This window comes from Coregonus lavaretus, assembly GCF_964263955.1.
Source record: "Coregonus lavaretus genome assembly, chromosome: 31".
Classification (NCBI taxonomy): domain Eukaryota; kingdom Metazoa; phylum Chordata; class Actinopteri; order Salmoniformes; family Salmonidae; genus Coregonus; species Coregonus lavaretus.
The window spans coordinates 226,126-247,571 of record NC_140018.1 but is presented as its reverse complement, the minus strand read 5'-3'; the positions used below and the strand labels follow the sequence as shown (position 1 = coordinate 247,571).

The window sequence follows — 21,446 nt, the reverse complement described above, 5'->3', positions numbered from 1 at the left end:
GGACAAGGTAGCACGTCCGGTGAACAGGTCAGGGTTCCATAGCCGCAGGCAGAAGAGTGGAAACAGGAGCAGCAGCACGACCAGGTGGACTGGAGACAGCCAGGAGTCATCAGGCCAGGTAGTCCTGAGGCATGGTCCTAGGGCTCACGGTCCTCCGGGAGGAGAGGGAGAGAGGACCAGGTGGACTGGGGACAGCCAGGAGTCATCAGGCCAGGTAGTCCTGAGGCATGGTCCTAGGGCTCAGGTCCTCCAGGAGGGGAGGGAGAGAGAGATGGGAGAATTAGAGGGATCATACTTAAATTCACACAGGACACCGGATAAGACAGGAGAATAACACCAGATATAACAGAATTTAGTGTTGTTTTAGAGGTACAATCTTACTGTAAACAGGAGTGTTGTTTTAGAGGTACTATCTTACTGTAAACAGTAGTGTTGTTTTAGAGGTCCTGTCTTACTGTAAACAGTAGTGTTGTTTTAGAGGTACTCTCTTACTGTAAACAGTAGTGTTGTTTTAGAGGTACTATCTTACTGTAAACAGTAGTGTTGTTTTAGAGGTCCTGTCTTACTGTAAACAGTAGTGTTGTTTTAGAGGTACTCTCTTACTGTAAACAGTAGTGTTGTTTTAGAGGTCCTGTCTTACTGTAAACAGTAGTGTTGTTTTAGAGGTCCTGTCTTACTGTAAACAGTAGTGTTGTTTTAGAGGCACTATCTTACTAAACAGTAGTGTTGTTTTAGAGGTACTCTCTTACTGTAAACAGTAGTGTTGTTTTAGAGGTACTCTCTTACTGTAAACATCCGAGATCCAACATCCTCTTTTTCAACCAAAGATGTGACCACCCAGATAACCACATTATCTTTATTTTTCTCTCTCTCTCTCACTTTTTCAATCTCTCACTCACTTTTTCATTTACTCTCACACACTTTTTCATTCTCTCTCTCACTCACTTTTTCATTCTCTCTCTCACACTTTTTCATTCATTCTCTCTCTCTCGCTCACTTTTTCATTCTCTCTCTCACACTTTTTCATTCTCTCTCACACTTTTTCATTCTCTCTCTCTCACTCACTTGTTCATTTTCTCTGTCTCTCTCTCTCTCTCTCTCTCTCTCTTTCACACACACACACTGGTGGTGTGAGGATTAGTCCTCTGTTAATCTCTGTTAATCTCTGAACTACAGCACAGTGCTACTACACATACAATAATACACTACGTCACCGTGTGTTGCCTGTCTGCCTGTCTGCCTGTCTGTCTGTCTGTCTGCCTGTCTGCCTGTCTGCCTGTCTGCCTGTCTGTCTGTCTGTCTGCCTGTCTGTCTGTCTGCCTGTCTGTCTGTCTGTCTGCCTGCCTGTCTGTCTGTCTGTCTGTCTGTCTGTCTGTCTGTCTGTCTGTCTAATGATTGTTCAGTACTTCTACATTCATCTCCTTTACATTGCCCTGGCCTCATTTGTCTTTGCGTCAAAACAATGGTTTCATTGTGCCCTCACCATCCCTCAAACACACACACACACACACACACACACACACACACACACACACACACACACACACGGTCATGGTATCTATACACAATAGGCCCCCAGCAGAGATGAGTTTGTAAGGCACTAGACAGTGGTTCATGTTGAGCCATACCGTAGTAGACTAGCCTGCTATGAGGAGAGAGTTTGACAGTTAAGCGTAAATCATAGTCCCACAGACTTGGGACGCGATAGTCTGGTGTCCCATTGTGACATGGTTACAAGGATCTGAGAGCACCGTCTAATTTGTAAGTGGCTCTGGATAAGAGCGTCTGTTAAATGACGTAAACAATCTGTGGGGGACACACAGCCTGAACGCGCACCTCCCCACAATTCCCAACCAACGCGTCTCCGGTACGCATCCTCTATTCATTTGAATGGGTTGACAGTTGGAGAAATCGCTTGAGCTGCGCTGAGAATTTGAAAAGTATGAAAGCCAACGGTCCAGTATTCTAGAACACTGCTGTGCGTACAGTATGTGTAGACGGTCCAGTATTCTAGAACACTGCTGTGCGTACAGTATGTGTAGACGGTCCAGTATTCTAGAACACTGCTGTGCGTACAGTATGTGTAGACGGTCCAGTATTCTAGAACACTGCTGTGCGTACAGTATGTGTAGACGGTCCAGTATTCTAGAACACTGCTGTGCGTACAGTATGTGTAGACGGTCCAGTATTCTAGAATACTGCTGTGCGTACGTATGTGTAGACGGTCCAGTATTCTAGAACACTGCTGTGCGTACAGTATGTGTAGACGGTCCAGTATTCTAGAACACTGCTGTGCGTACAGTATGTGTAGACGGTCCAGTATTCTAGAACACTGCTGTGCGTACAGTATGTGTAGACGGTCCAGTATTCTAGAACACTGCTGTGCGTACGTATGTGTAGACGTTTTGGACTCTAATAAACCCTTTATGCATTGTGTTCTAGAACCCAGAATTACACAAAGCATGAACAAGCAACCCATTGTGAAGTCAGCTATATACAGTGAGGGGAAAAAAGTATTTGATCTCCTGCTGATTTTGCACGTTTGCCCACTGACAAAGAAATTATCAGTCTATAATTTAATGGTAGGTTTATTTGAACAGTGAGAGACAGAATAACAACAAAATAATCCAGAAAAACGCATGTCAAAAATGTTATAAATTGATTTGCATTTTAATGAGGGAAATAAGTATTTGACCCCCTCTCAATCAGAAAGATTTCTGGCTCCCAGGTGTCTTTTATACAGGTAACGAGCTGAGATTAGGAGCACACTCTTAAAGGGAGTGCTCCTAATCTCAGTTTGTTACCTGTATAAAAGACACCTGTCCACAGAAGCAATCAATCAATCAGATTCCAAACTCTCCACCATGGCCAAGACCAAAGAGCTCTCCAAGGATGTCAGGAACAAGATTGTAGACCTACACAAGGCTGGAATGGGCTACAAGACCATCGCCAAGCAGTTTGGCGAGAAGGTGACAACAGTTGGTGCGATTTATTCGCAAATGGAAGAAACACAAAATAACTGTCAATCTCCCTCGGCCTGGGGCACCATGCAAGATCTCATCTCGTGGAGTTGCAATGATCATGAGAACGGTGAGGAATCAGCCCAGAACTACACGGGAGGATCTTGTCAATGATCTCAAGGCAGCTGGGACCATAGTCACCAAGAAAACAATTGGTAACACACTACGCCGTGAAGGACTGAAATCCTGCAGCGCCCGCAAGGTCCCCCTGCTCAAGAAAGCACATATACAGGGCCGTCTGAAGTTTGCCAATGAACATCTGAATGATTCAGAGGAGAACTGGGTGAAAGTGTTGTGGTCAGATGAGACCAAAATCAAGCTCTTTGGCATCAACTCAACTCGCCGTGTTTGGAGGAGGAGGAATGCTGCCTATGACCCCAAGAACACCATCCCCACCGTCAAACATGGAGGTGGAAACATTATGCTTTGGGGGGGGGGTGTTTCTGCTAAGGGGACAGGACAACTTCACCGCATCAAAGGGACGATGGACGGGGCCATGTACCGTCAAATCTTGGGTGAGAACCTCCTTCCCTCAGCCAGGGCATTGAAAATGGGTCGTGGGTGGGTATTCCAGCATGACAATGACCCAAAACACACGGCCAAGGCAACAAAGGAGTGGCTCAAGAAGAAGCACATTAAGGTCCTGGAGTGGCCTAGCCAGTCTCCAGACCTTGATCCCATAGAAAATCTGTGGAGCTAGCTGAAGGTTTGAGTTGCCAAACGTCAGCCTCGAAACCTTAATGACTTGGAGAAGATCTGCAAAGAGGAGTGGAACAAAATCCCTCCTGAGATGTGTGCAAACCTGGTGGCCAACTACAACAAACGTCTGACCTCTGTGATTGCCAACAAGGGTTTTGCCACCAAGTACTAAGTCATGTTTTGCAGAGGGGTCAAATACTTATTTCCCTCATTAAAATGCAAATCAATTTATAACATTTTTGACATGTGTTTTTCTGGATTTTGTTGTTGTTATTCTGTCTCTCACTGTTCAAATAAACCTACCATTAAAATTATAGACTGATCCTGTCTTTGTCAGTGGGCAAACGTACAAAATCAGCAGGGGATCAAATACTTTTAACCCTCACTGTATTTAGACTACCACCAGTATTCAATAACCCTATGAAAGCTAAATGCGTAATTTGTTGACATCGCACTGGTAGACGCTTATCATAAATGCCAATCTGCTGTTGCTGTTTATTTCAGCTGGTTTGAAGTACTCCTCTCTCTCTCTCTCCCCCCCCCCCCCCCCTCTCTCTCTCTCTCTCTCTCTCTCTCTCTCTCCCCCCCCCCCCCCCTCTCTCTCTCTCCCCCCCCCTCTCTCATGGTGACTGGGTCCAGCTGGAGCAGTCAGCAGACTAAGACACAGGATGGCAGCACCGTCAGCAGTTAGTGTATGTGTTTTAATAACCTACAGAGAAGTGTGGGAGTTTATGTGCATCCTCACTGGGATGTTTTTCCTACTAAAGTCACACACAAGGTTATATCCTGTCATAGACTATCCTCTCATTACATCTGTAGGGACAGAACCAAGCACAGCGGACCACCCCATAGTAGCTGGCCTGGCTGTGACCCAGTGTGTGTGTGGCCCAGTGTGACCTAGTGTGTGTGTGACCCAGTGTGTGTGTGACCCAGTGTGACCCAGTGTGTGTGCGACCCAGTGTGTGACCCAGTGTGTGTGACCCAGTGTGACCCAATGTGTGTGTGACCCAGTGTGTGTGACCCAGTCTGACCCAGTGTGCTAAATGACTTAAATGTTCTACCAACAAGCTTCAAACTAAACAGATTGCAATCTAGCAAACAAGAGTACAATTTGATTGAGGCTAATTTGAGTAAAGCCACAAAAACAACTTTATAAAAAGGTGACATTAACCAATAGGGCTTTAGTCAGAAGGTGACATTAACCAATAGGGCTTTAGTCAGAAGGTGACATTAACCAATAGGGCTTTAGTCAGAAGGTGACATTAACCAATAGGGCTTTAGTCAGAAGGTTACATTAACCAATAGGGCTTTAGTCAGAAGGTGACATTAACCAATAGGGCTTTAGTCAGAAGGTTACATTAACCAATAGGGCTTTAGTCAGAAGGTTACATTAACCAATAGGGCTTTAGTCAGAAGGTTACATTAACCAATAGGGCTTTAGTCAGAAGGTGACATTAACCAATAGGGCTTTAGTCAGAAGGTGACATTAACCAATAGGGCTTTAGTCAGAAGGTTACATTAACCAATAGGGCTTTAGTCAGAAGGTTACATTAACCAATAGGGCTTTAGTCAGAAGGTGACATTAACCAATAGGGCTTTAGTCAGAAGGTGACATTAACCAATAGGGCTTTAGTCAGAAGGTGACATTAACCAATAGGGCTTTAGTCAGAAGGTGTGTGTTTGTTTGTTTGTTTGTTTGTTTAGTCTGTCGATATGGGAGTCTGGTTTGCTTTGCGGCAGGCAGGGGACAGGGGACAGATGACAGGGGGACAGGTGACAGGGGGACAGGTGACAGGGGGACAGGTGACAGGGGGACAGGTGACACAGGGGACAGATGACAGAAGGGGACAGGTGACAGGGGACAGGTGACACAGGGGACAGATGACAGAAGGGGACAGATGACAGAAGGGGACAGGTGACAGGGGACAGGTGACACAGGGGACAGGTGACACAGGGGACAGATGACAGAAGGGGACAGATGACAGAAGGGGACAGGTGACAGACGTTTCACCGTTAACCTTCTCCAGTATGGTTCTCTTGTGCATCGTGTGACTTCCTTCCAAATTCTGTATCCTGACTCGATGATAGAAGTCTCTTTCTCCCCAACCCTACAGGTAAAGAAGCGCCAGCAGGCTGTGGTGGGGTTCTTGGAGGCCAACCGGATCTCCTTTCAGGAGGTGGACATCACCAATGTGGAGGACAGAAGGCTGTGGATGTACCAACACATCCCCCCGGAGAAACACCCAGACAAGGGCAACCCGCTGCCCCCACAGATCTTCAACGGAGACTGCTACTGTGGGGTAAGATAGAAGGATGGATGGATGGATGGATGTATTTCTGTCCGACTCCCCGCGACCGCAAGAACTGGTCCCATTCTACTTGTATGTGTACAAAGTAGAATGAAGACAGTTTCAAAAAATAATCTGCGGTACAACAAAAACATTTTCATCCCGAAGTTGTCTGATCTGACAGCCCGCTCCCAACCGCAGCATGAAAAATGCTGACCATGCTATGATCTCTGTCGGTCCCGAGGGATGCCCGCGGGACTTTGTAGCCTTTATTAGCTAATCTAATGTTAGCATTTAGCATATAGCCTTTGTTAGTTGGTCTAATGTTAGCATGTAGCCTGAATGGTCAGTTGGTGAAAGAGCTTGCCTAGCGGTGCTAACGTCAGCCCTCCTGTGCGCTGTGCTGAGTCGGCATGTTGCTGGGTAACCCCTGCGCCGCGTAATCCCATTGCTCCATGGGGCAGATTATCAAGGCCGCGTCCCAAATCGCACCCTATTCCCCCCCTATCCCCTTTATAGTGCACTATCTTTGGCCAGTGCCCACGGGGAATGTCTGTTGTCATTTTAGACTCAGAGGAGGTGTGTGTGTCTCCCCAGGTCCAGAACAAATTCAAGGAAACGTACAGTATTATACAGAGCCGTGAGTGCATGGAACTCCCTTCCATTTTATATAGCGCAAGTGAACAGCAATGTTAATGTTTTTTTAAATGTATGTCAATTGTAAAGTATTTTGTCTGTAATGTATTTGTTGTTATGTGTCGGACCCCAGTGAGACTAGCTGTTGCCATTGGCGTCGGCTAATGGGGATCCCAAAAAAATCGTGTGCGTGCATCAGCTATTTGTTCGCCCACAATTGCAAAATAACCCATCCGCAACCGCCGACTATATGTGAAAATCTGAGGCCCGCACCGGACCCTAACACGCAAATATAGAAAATGTTCTATAGGCTACAGTCAAAGACTACAGAACAATTTTTTGACAGGGGCTGCAGGATTTTTTTTGGGGCATGATTTCGATATGTTTCTGGTTATAATTTTAAACATGTTGGTAGGCTATTTGTTAGTCAACTTGTCTATAATTAGATACATGCAGCTTCTCGTCTGCCATTACTTGTTGCCCATAAACCCTTCCTCACCAGAATAAATGTAATAGATCGATAGAATGAATGCTTCAATCTAGTTGACATCTGTAAAGTTTTTTCCCTGTCATCTTTTGCGGAGCAAAGACGTTTAGGGACTGTGCAAAATGTTTTCAGTGCAAAATGTCCAAATGACATCAGTTTGACCGGTTGTAAGGAAATAGAAAGCTGTGTAAATGACCCAACATGTTTCTGATAAGATTTCAGGTCGGCTTCGATATTTTGTGTGGTTGAAATACTATCAGCTTCTATGATGCTTTTATGATAAAGACATCACCTCTACAGATGGTATCTAACTGAGCATTGCGTTCTCTCAAGATGCAGAAAAAAAATCTATCAAATTTCTCCACTCCAGTCCAAATTTAGCCTACATTTGGTGTATAATTTTACTGCAAGAAAGTCTTAATTCTGCAGGAGTTATTATTAAGGCTATGTGAGAGGTTATAGACCAGATTTCAGTTTCCATTTAACCCTTCTAACCAGTAGGCTACAGTTCCCTTGACATTCCTTAAAGGCCTATTTGAAGTCCCCATCTTGTGACTGTCGATTTTGTATAGCGCCTCACAATCATCACACATAACGTAGCCTGCACTGCTATCATCCTTTTTTACCACTTCACCAAATCTTTCCCAAACATTACTTTTCTGGCCTTCCCTCTTTTTTTTCCAACTCTCCTTTCGCAGCGTTAGTCTTTATTGAATTCAACTTCGACAATGCTCTCACAATGCCTTCATGGATCGACGTTAAGGTTTTCTGCCCGTTCCCAAAAGCATTATCTGGCGATTGGCCGTGTAGGCTATTTGGCGCGTGTCCAGTCAGATAAACAAGAATAACCTCAATGTAGCCTATGGATATGAATTGCACCAGAATTATACCTTTATGGATTTTTTTAAAGGTATTGTTTATTTTTATTCAACCCGCCCTTCAGCCGCGGGTCATGAGTCAACACACGCATCACTAGTGTGGGTGGTGACCAGAACTCCTCACAAGGACAGTGAAATAAAGGAAATTCGGACATTTCCCCACAAGGAAAAAGGCTTTTTTGGGGTAAGGGTTTCGGGAAGTATTGCAATATTTTTTTCATACCATAAATGAAAATGTGTTTGTGTGTGTTCCACCAGGACTATGAGGACTTCTTCCAGTCCAAGGAGAACAACACTGTGTTTACATTCCTAGGCCTCAACTCACAGCCCTCGGTAAAGGTATGACACACACACACACACACACAAACACAAACACAAACACAAACACACACACACACACACACACACACACACACACACACACACACACACACACACACACACACACACACAAGACTCCACTAGTTGTACAGCTACAGTGGGGGAGGAGCACTCTACAGCTACAGTGGTGGAGGAGCACTCTACAGTGGTGGAGGAGCACTCTACAGTGGTGGAGGAGCACTCTACAGTGGTGGAGGAGCACTCTACAGTGGTGGAGGAGCACTCTACAGTGGTGGAGGAGCACTCTACAGTGGTGGAGGAGCACTCTACAGTGGTGGAGGAGCACTCTACAGCTACAGTGGGGGAGGAGCACTCTACAGTGGTGGAGGAGCACTCTACAGTGGTGGAGGAGCACTCTACAGTGGTGGAGGAGCACTCTACAGTGGTGGAGGAGCACTCTACAGTGGTGGGCACTCTACAGTGGTGGAGGAGCACTCTACAGTGGTGGAGGAGGACTCTACAGTGGTGGAGGAGCACTCTACAGTGGTGGAGGAGGACTCTACAGTGGCGGAGGAGCACTCTACAGTGGTGGAGGAGCACTCTACAGTGGTGGAGGAGCAGACTTCCATTGTTCTCCTAGAGTGGCTGAATATGTTACTGTTCTCTACATCAGGGTTTCCCAATCTCCGTCCTGGGGCCCCCCTGGGTGCACGTTTTGTTTTTTGCCCCAAAAAAAACCAAAATGTGCAGAAACCAAGGGCAAAAACCAAAACGTGCACCCAGGGGGGGCCCCAGGATAGAGTTTGGGAAACCCTGTTCTAGAGTCCTGAATATGTTGCTCTCTTCTAGACGACTCGTATCTGATTCCTGAGAATATATATTCCTCTTCTAGACGACTCGTACCTGAGTCCTGAGAATATACAGTATGTTCCTCTCTTGATATCTGACCCTGAGAAGAAACACAATGAGTCTGATTCAGTTGTCCAGCAGACATCACATGGTCTGACTGCGCATTCCAAATGCCACCGCATTCCTTCTATAGTGCACTACTTTTTATCAGGGCTCTGGTCAAACAGTGCACTATATAGGGAATAGGGTGCCATTTGGGATGAACTCATTGTCTCCTTTTCCACAGATTATCAGTAACCAGGATCATTAGATTTTCCTCCAATCACATGCCTGGTCTGTCTCCAGTCTGGCGGCTGATTGGATAACTCCATTCATTGGCTGGGATGTGATTAACAGTAGACCAGTGGGCTTTTTAATGAGGGATTCGTCCCAAATGACACCCTATTCCCTATACAGTGCACTACCTCTGACCAGGAGCCATATGACCCCTACGGCCCTATGAGCCCTGTTCAAAAGTAGTGCACTGTATAGGGAACAGGGTGTCATTTGGGACGAATCCAGGTTTGTTTGTTGATGAGGGCTTTTAATAAGGTTGATGTTGCTGACAGATAGAACAACGTGGTCTCTCTCAGGGGACTCCCGAAATAACAGGGGCCCTTATGATCCTACCGGCTTGGATACATCCTGTTCTGATCATGTATTGTGTCAATACATCCTGTTCTGATCATGTATTGTGTCGATGCATCCTGTTCTGATCATGTATTGTGTCGATACATCCTGTTCTGATAATGTATTGTGTCTATACATCATGTTCTGATCATGTATTGTGTCGATACATCCTGTTCTGATAATGTATTGTGTCTATACATCATGTTCTGATCATGTATTGTGTCGATACATCCTGTTCTGATAATGTATTGTGTCGATGCATCCTGTTCTGATCATGTATTGTGTCGATACATCCTGTTCTGATAATGTATTGTGTTGATGCATCCTGTTCTGATAATGTATTGTGTCGATACATCCTGTTCTGATAATGTATTGTGTTGATGCTCTTGTTGTCTATATATTTTACAGTGCTGGATCCTTGTGTATGATTGTGTGTGTATGGCTGCGTTTACACAGGCAGCCCAATTCTGATCTTTTTCCACTAATTGGTCTTTTGACCAATCATATTGCCAGTAATTGGGCAAAAGATCAGAATTGGGCATCCTGTGTAAACGCAGCCGTTCATTGACTAAGTGGCTTTGTCCTGATCCATGGGGTAGTTATTTATTTATTTATTTGACAAGGACAATGAACATCAAGTAACATTTCTGTAAATGTTATGAACACAATCAGATGGTTGCTTGTTTGATGAATTGATAGGTTTGATTGATTGGTTGCTTGGTTGATTGGTTGAGACCTTCTTCTACCTCATATCTCCTCAGGATTCCGAGTCGTAGGCCTCTCCCGGAGATCTCACCATGATGACGCCACCATGTTGCCAAACACCCCAACTCTCTGATGACCCCCCTGACCCCCACCCCGGAAACCCCCCCCCCCCCCCCACCTACAGCCATCTAACTTGTCAGAGACACAGACACAGGAGGAGGGGGAGGGGCTTCAGACCAATAGAAGGAGCTTCAGACCATTGGAGGCGGGGCTTCACCCCCAAAAGCGATGGACAATGACTTCCTGATTTGTTTTTGTTTTCTTGTTGTACAACTGCTGGTACCCATGACGATCTAGTCAGTGGGTTCCTGTTTGTATTAGCGGTAAATAATTAGATGTAGTTATTCTAATTCTTTACCGCTATGTATTCTTTGGTCAGTTGTTCAGAACACTATGTAGCCGCTCTATCTATCAATAGCAGAATGTATCTCCCCTGGCAGAGTGTAGCCAGGTCATTCTGTATGCAGTCAGACCATTAAAGCTGATCTGAGGCGAACCTGGTAACATTGTGCTTCAAAGTTGGACTCATGGTTAAAATCGAGGCGGGATATGTAGTGAGCCCGTTACAGCTGTATTAGATGGGACTTTTTTAAACATTTTTGAAAATCGCAAATCTAAATAAATGTTCTCTCAACATTGACCATATTATTTTTGGGGAAACCCAATTGATTCTGAGTTCGGGGCATATGAGGTTTATATGTGAAAACTATTTCTAAAAAGTGTACTTTCAGATTTTCAGAACTCACTTCCTGAGTTTAAATCAGATCAGTCAGTATGCAGTCGCTTGCAGTGTCAGCTGCAATGTCCAACAGCCCATAGGCTTCCCCCCCCTCTCTCTCCCCTCCTCCCTCTCTCTCTCTCTCTCTCTCTCTCTCTCTCTCTCTCTCTCTCTCTCTCTCTCTCTCCTCTTCCCCCCATCTCTCTCTCTCTCTCTCTCTCTCTCTCTCTCCTCTTCCCCCCATCTCTCTCTCTCTCTCCTCTTCCCCCCATCTCTCTCTCTCTCTCCTCTTCCCCCCTCTCTCTCTCTCTCCTCTTCCCCCCTCTCTCTCTCTCTCTCTCTCCTCTTCCCCCCTCTCTCTCTCTCGCTCTCTCCTCTTCCCCCCTCTCTCTCTCTCTCTCTATCCTCCCCCCCTATCTCTCTCCTCTTCCCCCCTCTCTCTCTCCTCTTCCCCCGCTCTCTCTCTCTCGCTCTCCTCTTCCCCCACTCTCTTCTCTTCTCTCTCCTCCCCCCTCTCTCTCTCTCTCTCTCTCTCTCTCTCTCTCTCTCTCCTCTTCCCCATCTCTCTCTCTCTCTCTCTCTGCTCTTCCCCCTCTCTCTCCTCTTCCCCATCTCTCTCTCTCTCTCTCTCTGCTCTTCCCCCTCTCTCTCCTCTTCCCCCCTCTCTCCTCTTCCCCCTCTCTCTCCTCTTCCCCCCTCTCTTCTCTCTCTCCCCCCTCCCTCTCTCTCCTCTTCCCCCCTCTCTTCTCTCTCTCCCCCCTCTCTCTCTCTCCTCTTCCCCCTCTCTCTCCTCTTCCCTCTCTCTCTCTCTTCCCCCTCTCTCTCTTTCCTCTCTCTCTCTCTCTTCCCCCTCTCTCTCCTCTTCCCTCTCTCTCTCTCTCCCCCCCCCTCTCTCTTCCCCATCTCTCTCTTTCCCCCCTCTCTCTCGCTCTTCCCCCCTCTCGCTCCTCTTCCCCCCTCTCGCTCCTCTTCCCCCCCCCCTCTCTCTCTCCTCTTCCCCCTCTCTCTCCTCTTCCCCTCTTTCTCCTCTTCCCTCTCTCTCTCTCTTCCCCCCCCCCCCCCCCCCCCCCCCCCCCCCCCCGTCGTCCCTCTCTCCTCATTAAATGGATGGGTGAATCATTGTGTTGTTTACACATAACAGGCTTACACTCACATAGGCCTCTCTGCCCATAGACACACATACACACACACTTGTGTTCCCTCACTAAGAGACCCATTCCCTCTGAATGTAGCACCATCTTGTGTTTGATCTGTCAATGTTAACCTGACTAAAACAACATTCCTTTTGATACATGCCATTTAGATGTACACTTTAAATATATAGTAGAATCAACACTGTTTTTAATATGACAACTCTGTCTGTTCCGCCCTCCTGTGACAATCACTACGGCCTGGTTTCCCAGACCCATATTATGCAAATAGACCTGAGATTCTCCATTTGAGAATGTTTTGAAATCCAGGAACTAGGCTTAATCTGGATCTTAATCTGGATCTGGGAATCCGGCCGTATAAATGATGTTAGTTGTCTGTTCTCTGTGTGTTGTGTTGGCTTTGGCCGTGTTTGAGAGCATCAAAAGCGCAATGTATTTTAGCTAAATTGTGAGTGACGAACATGCCCTTTGACCTGGCTGACTAAACTGTCATTGATGATTCTACACCAGTGTTTTTCCCCAACTCCGGTCCTCCAGAACCCCAACAGCCCAACTCCGGTCCTCCAGAACCCCAACAGCCCAACTCCGGTCCTCCAGAACCCCAACAGCCCAACTCCAGTCCTCCAGAACCCCAACAGCCCAACTCCGGTCCTCCAGAACCCCCCAACAGCCCAACTCCGGTCCTCCAGAACCCCAACAGCCCAACTCCGGTCCTCCAGAACCCCAACAGCCCAACTCCGGTCCTCCAGAACCCCAACAGCCCAACTCCGGTCCTCCAGAACCCCAACAGCCCAACTCCAGTCCTCCAGAACCCCAACAGCCCAACTCCGGTCCTCCAGAACCCCAACAGCCCAACTCCGGTCCTCCAGAACCCCAACAGCCCAACTCCGGTCCTCCAGAACCCCAACAGTCCAACTCCAGTCCTCCAGAACCCCAACAGCCCAACTCCAGTCCTCCAGAACCCCAACAGCCCAACTCCGGTCCTCCAGAACCCCAACAGCCCAACTCCAGTCCTCCAGTACCCCCCCAACAGCCCAACTCCGGTCCTCCAGAACCCCAACAGCCCAACTCCAGTCCTCCAGAACCCCAACACTACACATTTTATATTGTAGTCCCAAACAAGCACACCTGATTCAGCTTGTCAACTAATCATCAGGCCCTCGATGAGTTGAACCAGGTATGTTTGTCCTGGGCTACAATATAAATGTGTGCTGTTGGGGGGTACTGGAAGACTGGAGTTGGGCTGTTGGGGGTACTGGAAGACTGGAGTTGGGCTGTTGGGGGTACTGGAAGACTGGAGTTGGGCTGTTGGGGGGTACTGGAGTTGGGCTGTTGGGGGGTACTGGAGGACTGGAGTTGGGCTGTTGGGGGGTACTGGAGGACTGGAGTTGGGCTGTTGGGGGGTACTGGAGGACTGGAGTTGGGCTGTTGGGGGGTACTGGAGGACTGGAGTTGGGCTGTTGGGGGGTACTGGAGGACTGGAGTTGGGCTGTTGGGGGGTACTGGAGGACTGGAGTTGGGCTGTTGGGGGGTAATGGAGGACTGGAGTTGGGCTGTTGGGGGGGACTGGAGGACTGGAGTTGGGCTGTTGGGGGGTACTGGAGGACTGGAGTTGGGCTGTTGGGGGGGTACTGGAGGACTGGAGTTGGGCTGTTGGGGGGTACTGGAGGACTGGAGTTGGGCTGTTGGGGGGTACTGGAGGACTGGAGTTGGGCTGTTGGGGGGTACTGGAGGACTGGAGTTGGGCTGTTGGGGGGTAATGGAGGACTGGAATTGGGCTGTTGGGGGGTAATGGAGGACTGGAGTTGGGCTGTTGGGGGGTAATGGAGGACTGGAGTTGGGCTGTTGGGGGGTACTGGAGGACTGGAGTTGGGCTGTTGGGGGGTACTGGAGGACTGGAGTTGGGCTGTTGGGGGGTACTGGAGTTGGGCTGTTGGGGAGGACTGGAGTTGGGCTGTTGGGGGGTACTGGAGGACTGGAGTTGGGCTGTTGGGGGGTACTGGAGGACTGGAGTTGGGCTGTTGGGGGGTACTGGAGGACTGGAGTTGGGCTGTTGGGGGGTACTGGAGGACTGGAGTTGGGCTGTTGGGGGGTACTGGAGGACTGGAGTTGGGCTGTTGGGGGGTACTGGAGGACTGGAGTTGGGCTGTTGGGGGGTACTGGAGGACTGGAGTTGGGCTGTTGGGGGGTACTGGAGTTGGGCTGTTGGGGGGTACTGGAGTTGGGCTGTTGGGGGGTACTGGAGTTGGGCTGTTGGGGGGTACTGGAGGACTGGAGTTGGGCTGTTGGGGGGTACTGGAGGACTGGAGTTGGGCTGTTGGGGGTACTGGAGGACTGGAGTTGGGCTGTTGGGGGGTACTGGAGGACTGGAGCTGGGAACCACTGCTCTACACGAGTCTACAAAGATGATGTTGAGAAAAATAATCACCCTTTTTATTACAATGACATTGTTGTGTGTTGATAGTCCATCTGTAGATGCTCCACAGACTATCAAAATAAAACATATTACCATAGTTACCCTCAAACTCAACTCTGGACCTCGAAGCAAGTACCACTGCTAATCAGGGACTGATTTAGACCTGGGACACCAGGTGGGTCCAATTCATTATCAGGCTGAACAGAACCAGCAGGCTCCGGACCTCGTAGGGTCAGAGTTGAGTACCCCTGGCATAGTTGATCCCCCAAAACGTGAGCGATCACTTGCCATCGACTATAATGCAATGTGTAAATATGTCTAAAGGGTACTCTAAAACACTCCACACCAACTCATATTACATCAGAATCCCATTCTGAATTATATCTCTGCATTGCATTTTATGTGTTTTCCCACTGTGCATATAAAGCTGTTTTATGTTTGTTTGTTTGTTACAAAAAGGGAACGGTTGAATCACTATATTGGTGCAAGCATTTGTTTATCCATCTTTGGACTTTTAAAGTAATGATATACACTGAGTGTACAAAACATTAAGAACACCTGCTCTTTCCATGACATAAATAATATGCCATTTAGCAGACGCTTTTATCCAAAGCGACTTACAGTCATGCGTGCATACATTTTATTTTGTGTATTTTGTGACATAAACTGACCAGGTGAAAGCTATGATCCCTTATTGATGTCACTTGTTAAATCCACTTTAATCAGTGTAGATGAAGGGGAGGAGACAGGTTAAAGAAGGCTACTTAAGCCTTGAGACAATTGAGACATGGATTGTGTATGTGTGCCATTCAGAGGGTGAATGGGCAAGACAAAAATGTTAATACCTTTTGAATGGGGGTGCCAGGTGCACCGGTTTGTGTCAAGAACTGCAACGCTGCTGGGTTTTCCACGCTCAACAGTTTTCCCTGTGTATCAAGAATGGTCCACCACCCAAAGGAAATCCAGCCAACTTGACACAACTGTGGGAAGCATCGGAGTCAACATGGGCCAGCATCCCTGTGGAACACTTTCGACACATTGTAGAGTCCACGCCCTGACGAATTAAGGCTGTTCTGAGGGCAAAAGGGGGGTGCAACTCAATATTAGGAAGGTGTTCTTAATGTTTTGTACACTCAGTGTATATAGCCTACGCCTACCCCATACAGTACTATAACTTATAAATGCCTCATGAGCTTAGTTCGACTATCGTACCCCATCAGAACCCAAAATACCCCACCAGAACCCAAAATACCCCATCAGAACTCAAAATACCCCATCAGAACCCAAAATACCCCATCAGAACTTGTTTTTACTGCTGTGTTTGTAAACAATGTAATTGTAAACAAACTCTGTAACACTTCAAAACATGGTTAACCCTAAAGCACCGACGCGTAAAGAAACGTCAATTTCCTTCTGAAATTGTAGGACTTTGTCAAGTCAACTAGTTACCGACAACAACAAAAAAACATTTGCGATAATTTCTGTGTTATTATGGAGGAATGGAAAATAATCTCTCTTTCGTATGCTAGTGGTGCATGGCTATGTTGAAAATGTTGACTCAACGGTAAAAACTAATATTAAAGGTAAACCACCACCAAATTTGGCACTTGAGGTGGACGTATGTATCTCGTGATGATGAAAGCTGCCGTTGTGGTTCTCTGACAAACGGTTTTAGTGAATACTTTTAATGATCTGATTATTATAGAATTATTTCATTTTATTTTATATCTAGTATTTTATATCCAGTTTGTATTATTTATTTTGGATCGAGCGACGCGGATAGCCACAGTGCTATGACCGCTAGATTTTGTCCCTGGATCCTTTTACAGTTTTTTACAATCACTTTGGCACGAATTTCAGAACCTTGACGTCATTTTTCAATGGTAAGGACCCTATGCTATCCGGGTGCAAAAGTAAAGGATATCACTACGCTACTTCCTGAAGCCATAAACCAAAATCCACAGACGGATACTGTTATAGTACATGTGGGATTTAATGACACTAAGTTGGCTAGCGCTGAACTGCTTAAAAGTGACTTCATGGAACTAATTGCAAAACTGAAATACCTAAACAAACGTCCCATTATATCGGGTCCCATACCCACGATGAGACGTGGTTACGGTAGAGTCAGTAGGTTGCGATCGCTTCAGGTCTGGCTAAAGAGTTATTGTCACTCTGTCAATGTTGTCTTTATTGATAACTTTGACACTTTTTGGAAAGTGAAAATATTCTACAAAGAAGACGGAATTCACCCAAACTATCTCGGGGCTTAAACACTGCAAGGCCATTTTCAGGAGAGACTCTGAGAGACTGACTGGGATATAACCCACACATCAAACTGTTTCTGATGTTAAAGTCAAGGAAATCTACATTATCTTAATCTCAAAAGGATTTAAACAGACACCAAATAGATGCAGCCGCAGGCCCATCGATAACCTAATTTATATTCCTATGAAATCTACTGACTTACTTAATGATCAAGTTTATAACGACCTGGTTAGGGTAAATATGGACACCCCTGCTGTTTTTAAGTCTCGCAAAGGGCTGGGTTTGTTACATTTAAATGTGCGAAGTATGATGTCAAAGATGGACTTTATCGATATCTGGATGCATGACACGAACACAGACATTCTTGTTTTATCAGAGACTTGGTTAAATGACTCGATCATGGATGTTGACATTGACATTGCTAATTACACCATTTGTAGATGTGACAGGTAGAGAAAAGGTGGAGGGGGGTGATGTATGTGAAATCCACGTTTGTAGCATAATGTGTTCTTAATATCACTATGCCCCAGAAATGTGAAATCCTGGTTTTAGATGTGACCATGAGCCAAAACGTGCATGTATTTGTTGCTGGAGTGCGTAGGCCTCCAGCTGCTTTGGTATCATAGCTGAGCATTTCAAACCTTCTCTATAATCTGAACTGGTGGTCATAGGTGACTTTAACCTGGACTGGCTGACACCTATCTCAGATAACTTTAAGAACATTTTATCTTGATCTTAAATATAACCCAGCTAATCACAAAACCCACCCGGTTAAATGTGAAAAATCTAGATAGATCCTCATTATTAGATTTAATTCTCAAAAATAACCCCCATAAGTACATGTCTTTTGGTGTGTTTGCTAGTGACCTTAGTGATCCTTGTCCTACAGCCTGTATTAGAGATACTAGACAGCATCATTCTGATCCCCGTATTATTAGGAAGAGACATTTTTAAAACTTTTCTCCCCAAGCGTTTATGCATGACTTGTACTTTTCTGAACTTTCCACCATCAAGCGTATACTCTACCCTGAATTAGCTCTTGAGCATTTCTCATCTATTTTTATTTTATATCACTGGCAGATTAACACACTCCTTTTTAAACGCTATAGACTAAAACATTGATCAAATCCCTGGCTTTCTACAGAACGTTCAGATATCTTTAGAACAAGAAATCATGCCTGGGCCAAAGCTACACTAACTGATGATGTTGTGGACTGGCAGCTTTTCAGGCAACTGAGAAATAAATGCACGTCCTTAGTTTCAAAGGCTAAATCAAGCTACTTCCTAAGTTCTATCGCTAAATTTAGGAAAACAGTTAAGTCGCTAAAGCGTGGAAATTCCTCTCCTTCCCTACCCAAGCAAGTTATACTGAACTCCGACATCATTATTGAAAGAAAAATAATGAGATAGGTCATGCTTTTAATCAAAATGTTACGTCCGCTGTTTATTTGTTTGAAATAAATGTTGGTTTAATAGACCCGGGTCAGTCAGTAAACTGCCCCGTCCCTCTCTCAGCCGCTAGTCCACTTGATAAAGGACCAGACGACCCCCAGTGAATCCTTGTAATCTCTGGAGCAACTGTCTCCTTCTGATGTATTGGAACCACTACTTATGATTGATGTAAAAACATCTGCTGGGGCTGATATGCTTGATCCCTTCTCATTACAGCTTTCTGCTCTGTTGATTGTGGAAGCATTAACATATTTTTAACTTGACAATTATATTGAGTACTATCCCTACAGTTTGGAAGGCGGCCCAGGTGCTTCCTCTACATGAAGGTATTTAAAAGACGATAATTATTTATAATTATCGCCTATACATTTAGGCGAGTGATCGAAATAATTATCGTCCCATTTCCAAACTCTCTTGCCTAGCAAAAAATCCTGGAATCATTGATTAGTACTCAGCTTAGATCCCTTTTAAATGCTACATCTTTTCTGAATGTAAAACAGTCAGTGTTCAGACCAGGTCATAGAACCATCTCTGCTACTTCTATGGTTTTAAATGACATCATCAATTGTTTAGATAGATGAAGAAACACTGTGCTGCCCTCTTCATTGACCTGTCCAAGGCATTCGACACAGTGGATCACACCTTACTTATTCAGAAACTCTCTACGATTGGCTTAGATTCAGAAACTCTCTACGATTGGCTTAGATCGGGCTGCTTGTAGCTGGTTTGAGAATGATTTAAAAGACAGAACACAGTGTGTACTTGCAAACACACAGCTTTCACCTGGATTCACCTGGTCAGTCTGTAATGGAAATAGCAGGTGTTCCTAATGTTTTGTACACTCAGGTCGTACCAGGAACGTCAGATTAGCTCAATCATCAATTTCTCAGCCTCTGAGTATCACAGAAACGCATCACTTTGAATAAATAACAGAACAATTTTCGTGACAAGTTGCTATGGATGAAATTGATCAAAATAACTGTTCAAAAAATGAAAAACATTTTTATTCAAATTTGACTATAAATGTTCAAATGTTAACATGTACGCTTATTTTGGGGATTTTAAACCATTAACTTCTGTTATAAAATGTTAATGAAATAAAACTTATTATTGTTTGACAGAAAGTGTCATTTTTCCATCATTTCTAATTTTGGGTAAAAAATTTCCCCCTGTTGGAGCTTTTAGGGTTAAAACTATAATGACCCCTGTTGGGGCTTTTAGGGTTAAAACTATAATGACCCCTGTTGGGGCTTTTAAGGTTAAAACTATAATTCTGATCTCATGGATGGTCAGTCCTTCCATCCATTGATCTGTCTATGCATTTGAGAGTGGTTACATTTCTCCAGCTCCATCCATGAGATGTCTAACAAAACAAGTGGTGGGGTGACTGTTTCAATGTTTTTCGAAACCCCAGATTGCCCCTTGAATTTCTGCAGTTTTGATGTGATTTTGTGATGTGATGGGTTTCCTGTATGTTTGTGTTTTAGTGCTGAGTGATCTCATCTTCTGTGGACAAACCCAAGTTGAGTTCCTTCCTTCTCTCCAGTAGGTTAAATGTAGAACGAGACTAGTAGTACTTTCTATTACCTTCTGGTTAAACCTTTTTTTTTATGACTACACCAAAACATCTGGTCACTAGTCTAAAATACTTTTTTCAAAATCAGGATACAATTTGACCATGACGTGATCAAAATAACACTATTAACTAGAAATTACAGTTTTATTTGTGAGCTCAATGTAGTTAATCAATCATTGAGGGAGGAGTCACTGACTGGGAGTACAGATGGAAACAGCTCGGGGTCAAATAATTCAGCAGCTTACTTTACACCTCGTCATTATGAATACAGACACAGGCTTTCTTTGGTTCCATCAGGTAACGTCATGACAACTGATACACCGAAATGTTCTTGCCACGTTACAATGAAATGTGTCTAGAACATTGATATCTTATATTCTGAGAACATGGCAACCATGTTTTATGTACAGTACCAGTCAAAAGTTTGGACACACCTACTCATTCAAGGGTTTTTCTTAATTTTTTACTATTTTTTACATTGTAGAATAATAGTGAAGACATCAAAACTATGAAATAACACATATGGAATCATGTAGTAACCAAAAAAAGTGTTAAAAAAAAAAATAAAAAAATTATATTTGAGATTCTTCAAATAGCCACCCTTTGCCTTGATGACAGCTTTGCACACTCTTGGCATTCTCTCAACCAGCTTCATGAGGTTGTCACCTGGAATGCATTTCAATTAACAGGTGTGCCTTCTTAAAAGTTAATTTGTGGAATTGATTTCCTTCTTAATGCGTTTGAGCCAATCAGTTGTGTTGTGACAAGGTAGGGGGGTATACAGAAGATAGCCCTATTTGGTAAAAGAACAAGTCCATATTATGGCAAGAACAGCTCAAATAAGCAAAGAGAAACGACAGTCCATCATTACTTTAAGACATGAAGGTCAGTCAATACGGAACATTTCAAGAACTTTGAAAGTTTCTTCAAGTGCAGTCGCAAAAACCATCAAGCGCTATGATGAAACTGGCTCTCATGATTACCGCCACAGGAAAGGACGACCCAGAGTTACCTCTGCTGCAGAGGACAAGTTCATTAGAGTTACCAGCCTCAGAAATTGCAGCCCAAATCAATGCTTCAAAGAGTTCAAGTAACAGACACATCTCAACATCAACTGTTCAGAGGAGAATCAGGCCTTCATGGTCAAATTGCTGCAAAGAAACCACTACTAAAGGACACCAATAAGAAGAAGAGACTTGCTTGGGCCAAAAAACACGAGCAATGGACATTAGACCGGTGGAAATTTGTTCTTT

At 45.1% G+C, this 21,446-nt stretch overlaps 1 protein-coding gene across 1 annotated transcript in view; it reads left to right on the top strand.

Annotated features, from left to right (window-relative positions):
• The window catches only part of sh3bgrl2 (SH3 domain binding glutamate-rich protein like 2), a 15,059-nt gene extending 4,356 nt beyond the window's left edge, over window positions 1–10,703 (top strand). The window contains exons 2-4 of the mRNA XM_084148785.1: window positions 5,834–6,019; window positions 8,267–8,347; window positions 10,609–10,703. Coding sequence (XP_084004911.1) covers window positions 5,834–6,019; window positions 8,267–8,347; window positions 10,609–10,623 — 282 coding nt within the window. The 3' untranslated portion in view covers window positions 10,624–10,703. The remainder of the gene's footprint in view (window positions 1–5,833; window positions 6,020–8,266; window positions 8,348–10,608) is intronic.
• The last annotated feature ends 10,743 nt before the right edge of the window (window positions 10,704–21,446 follow it).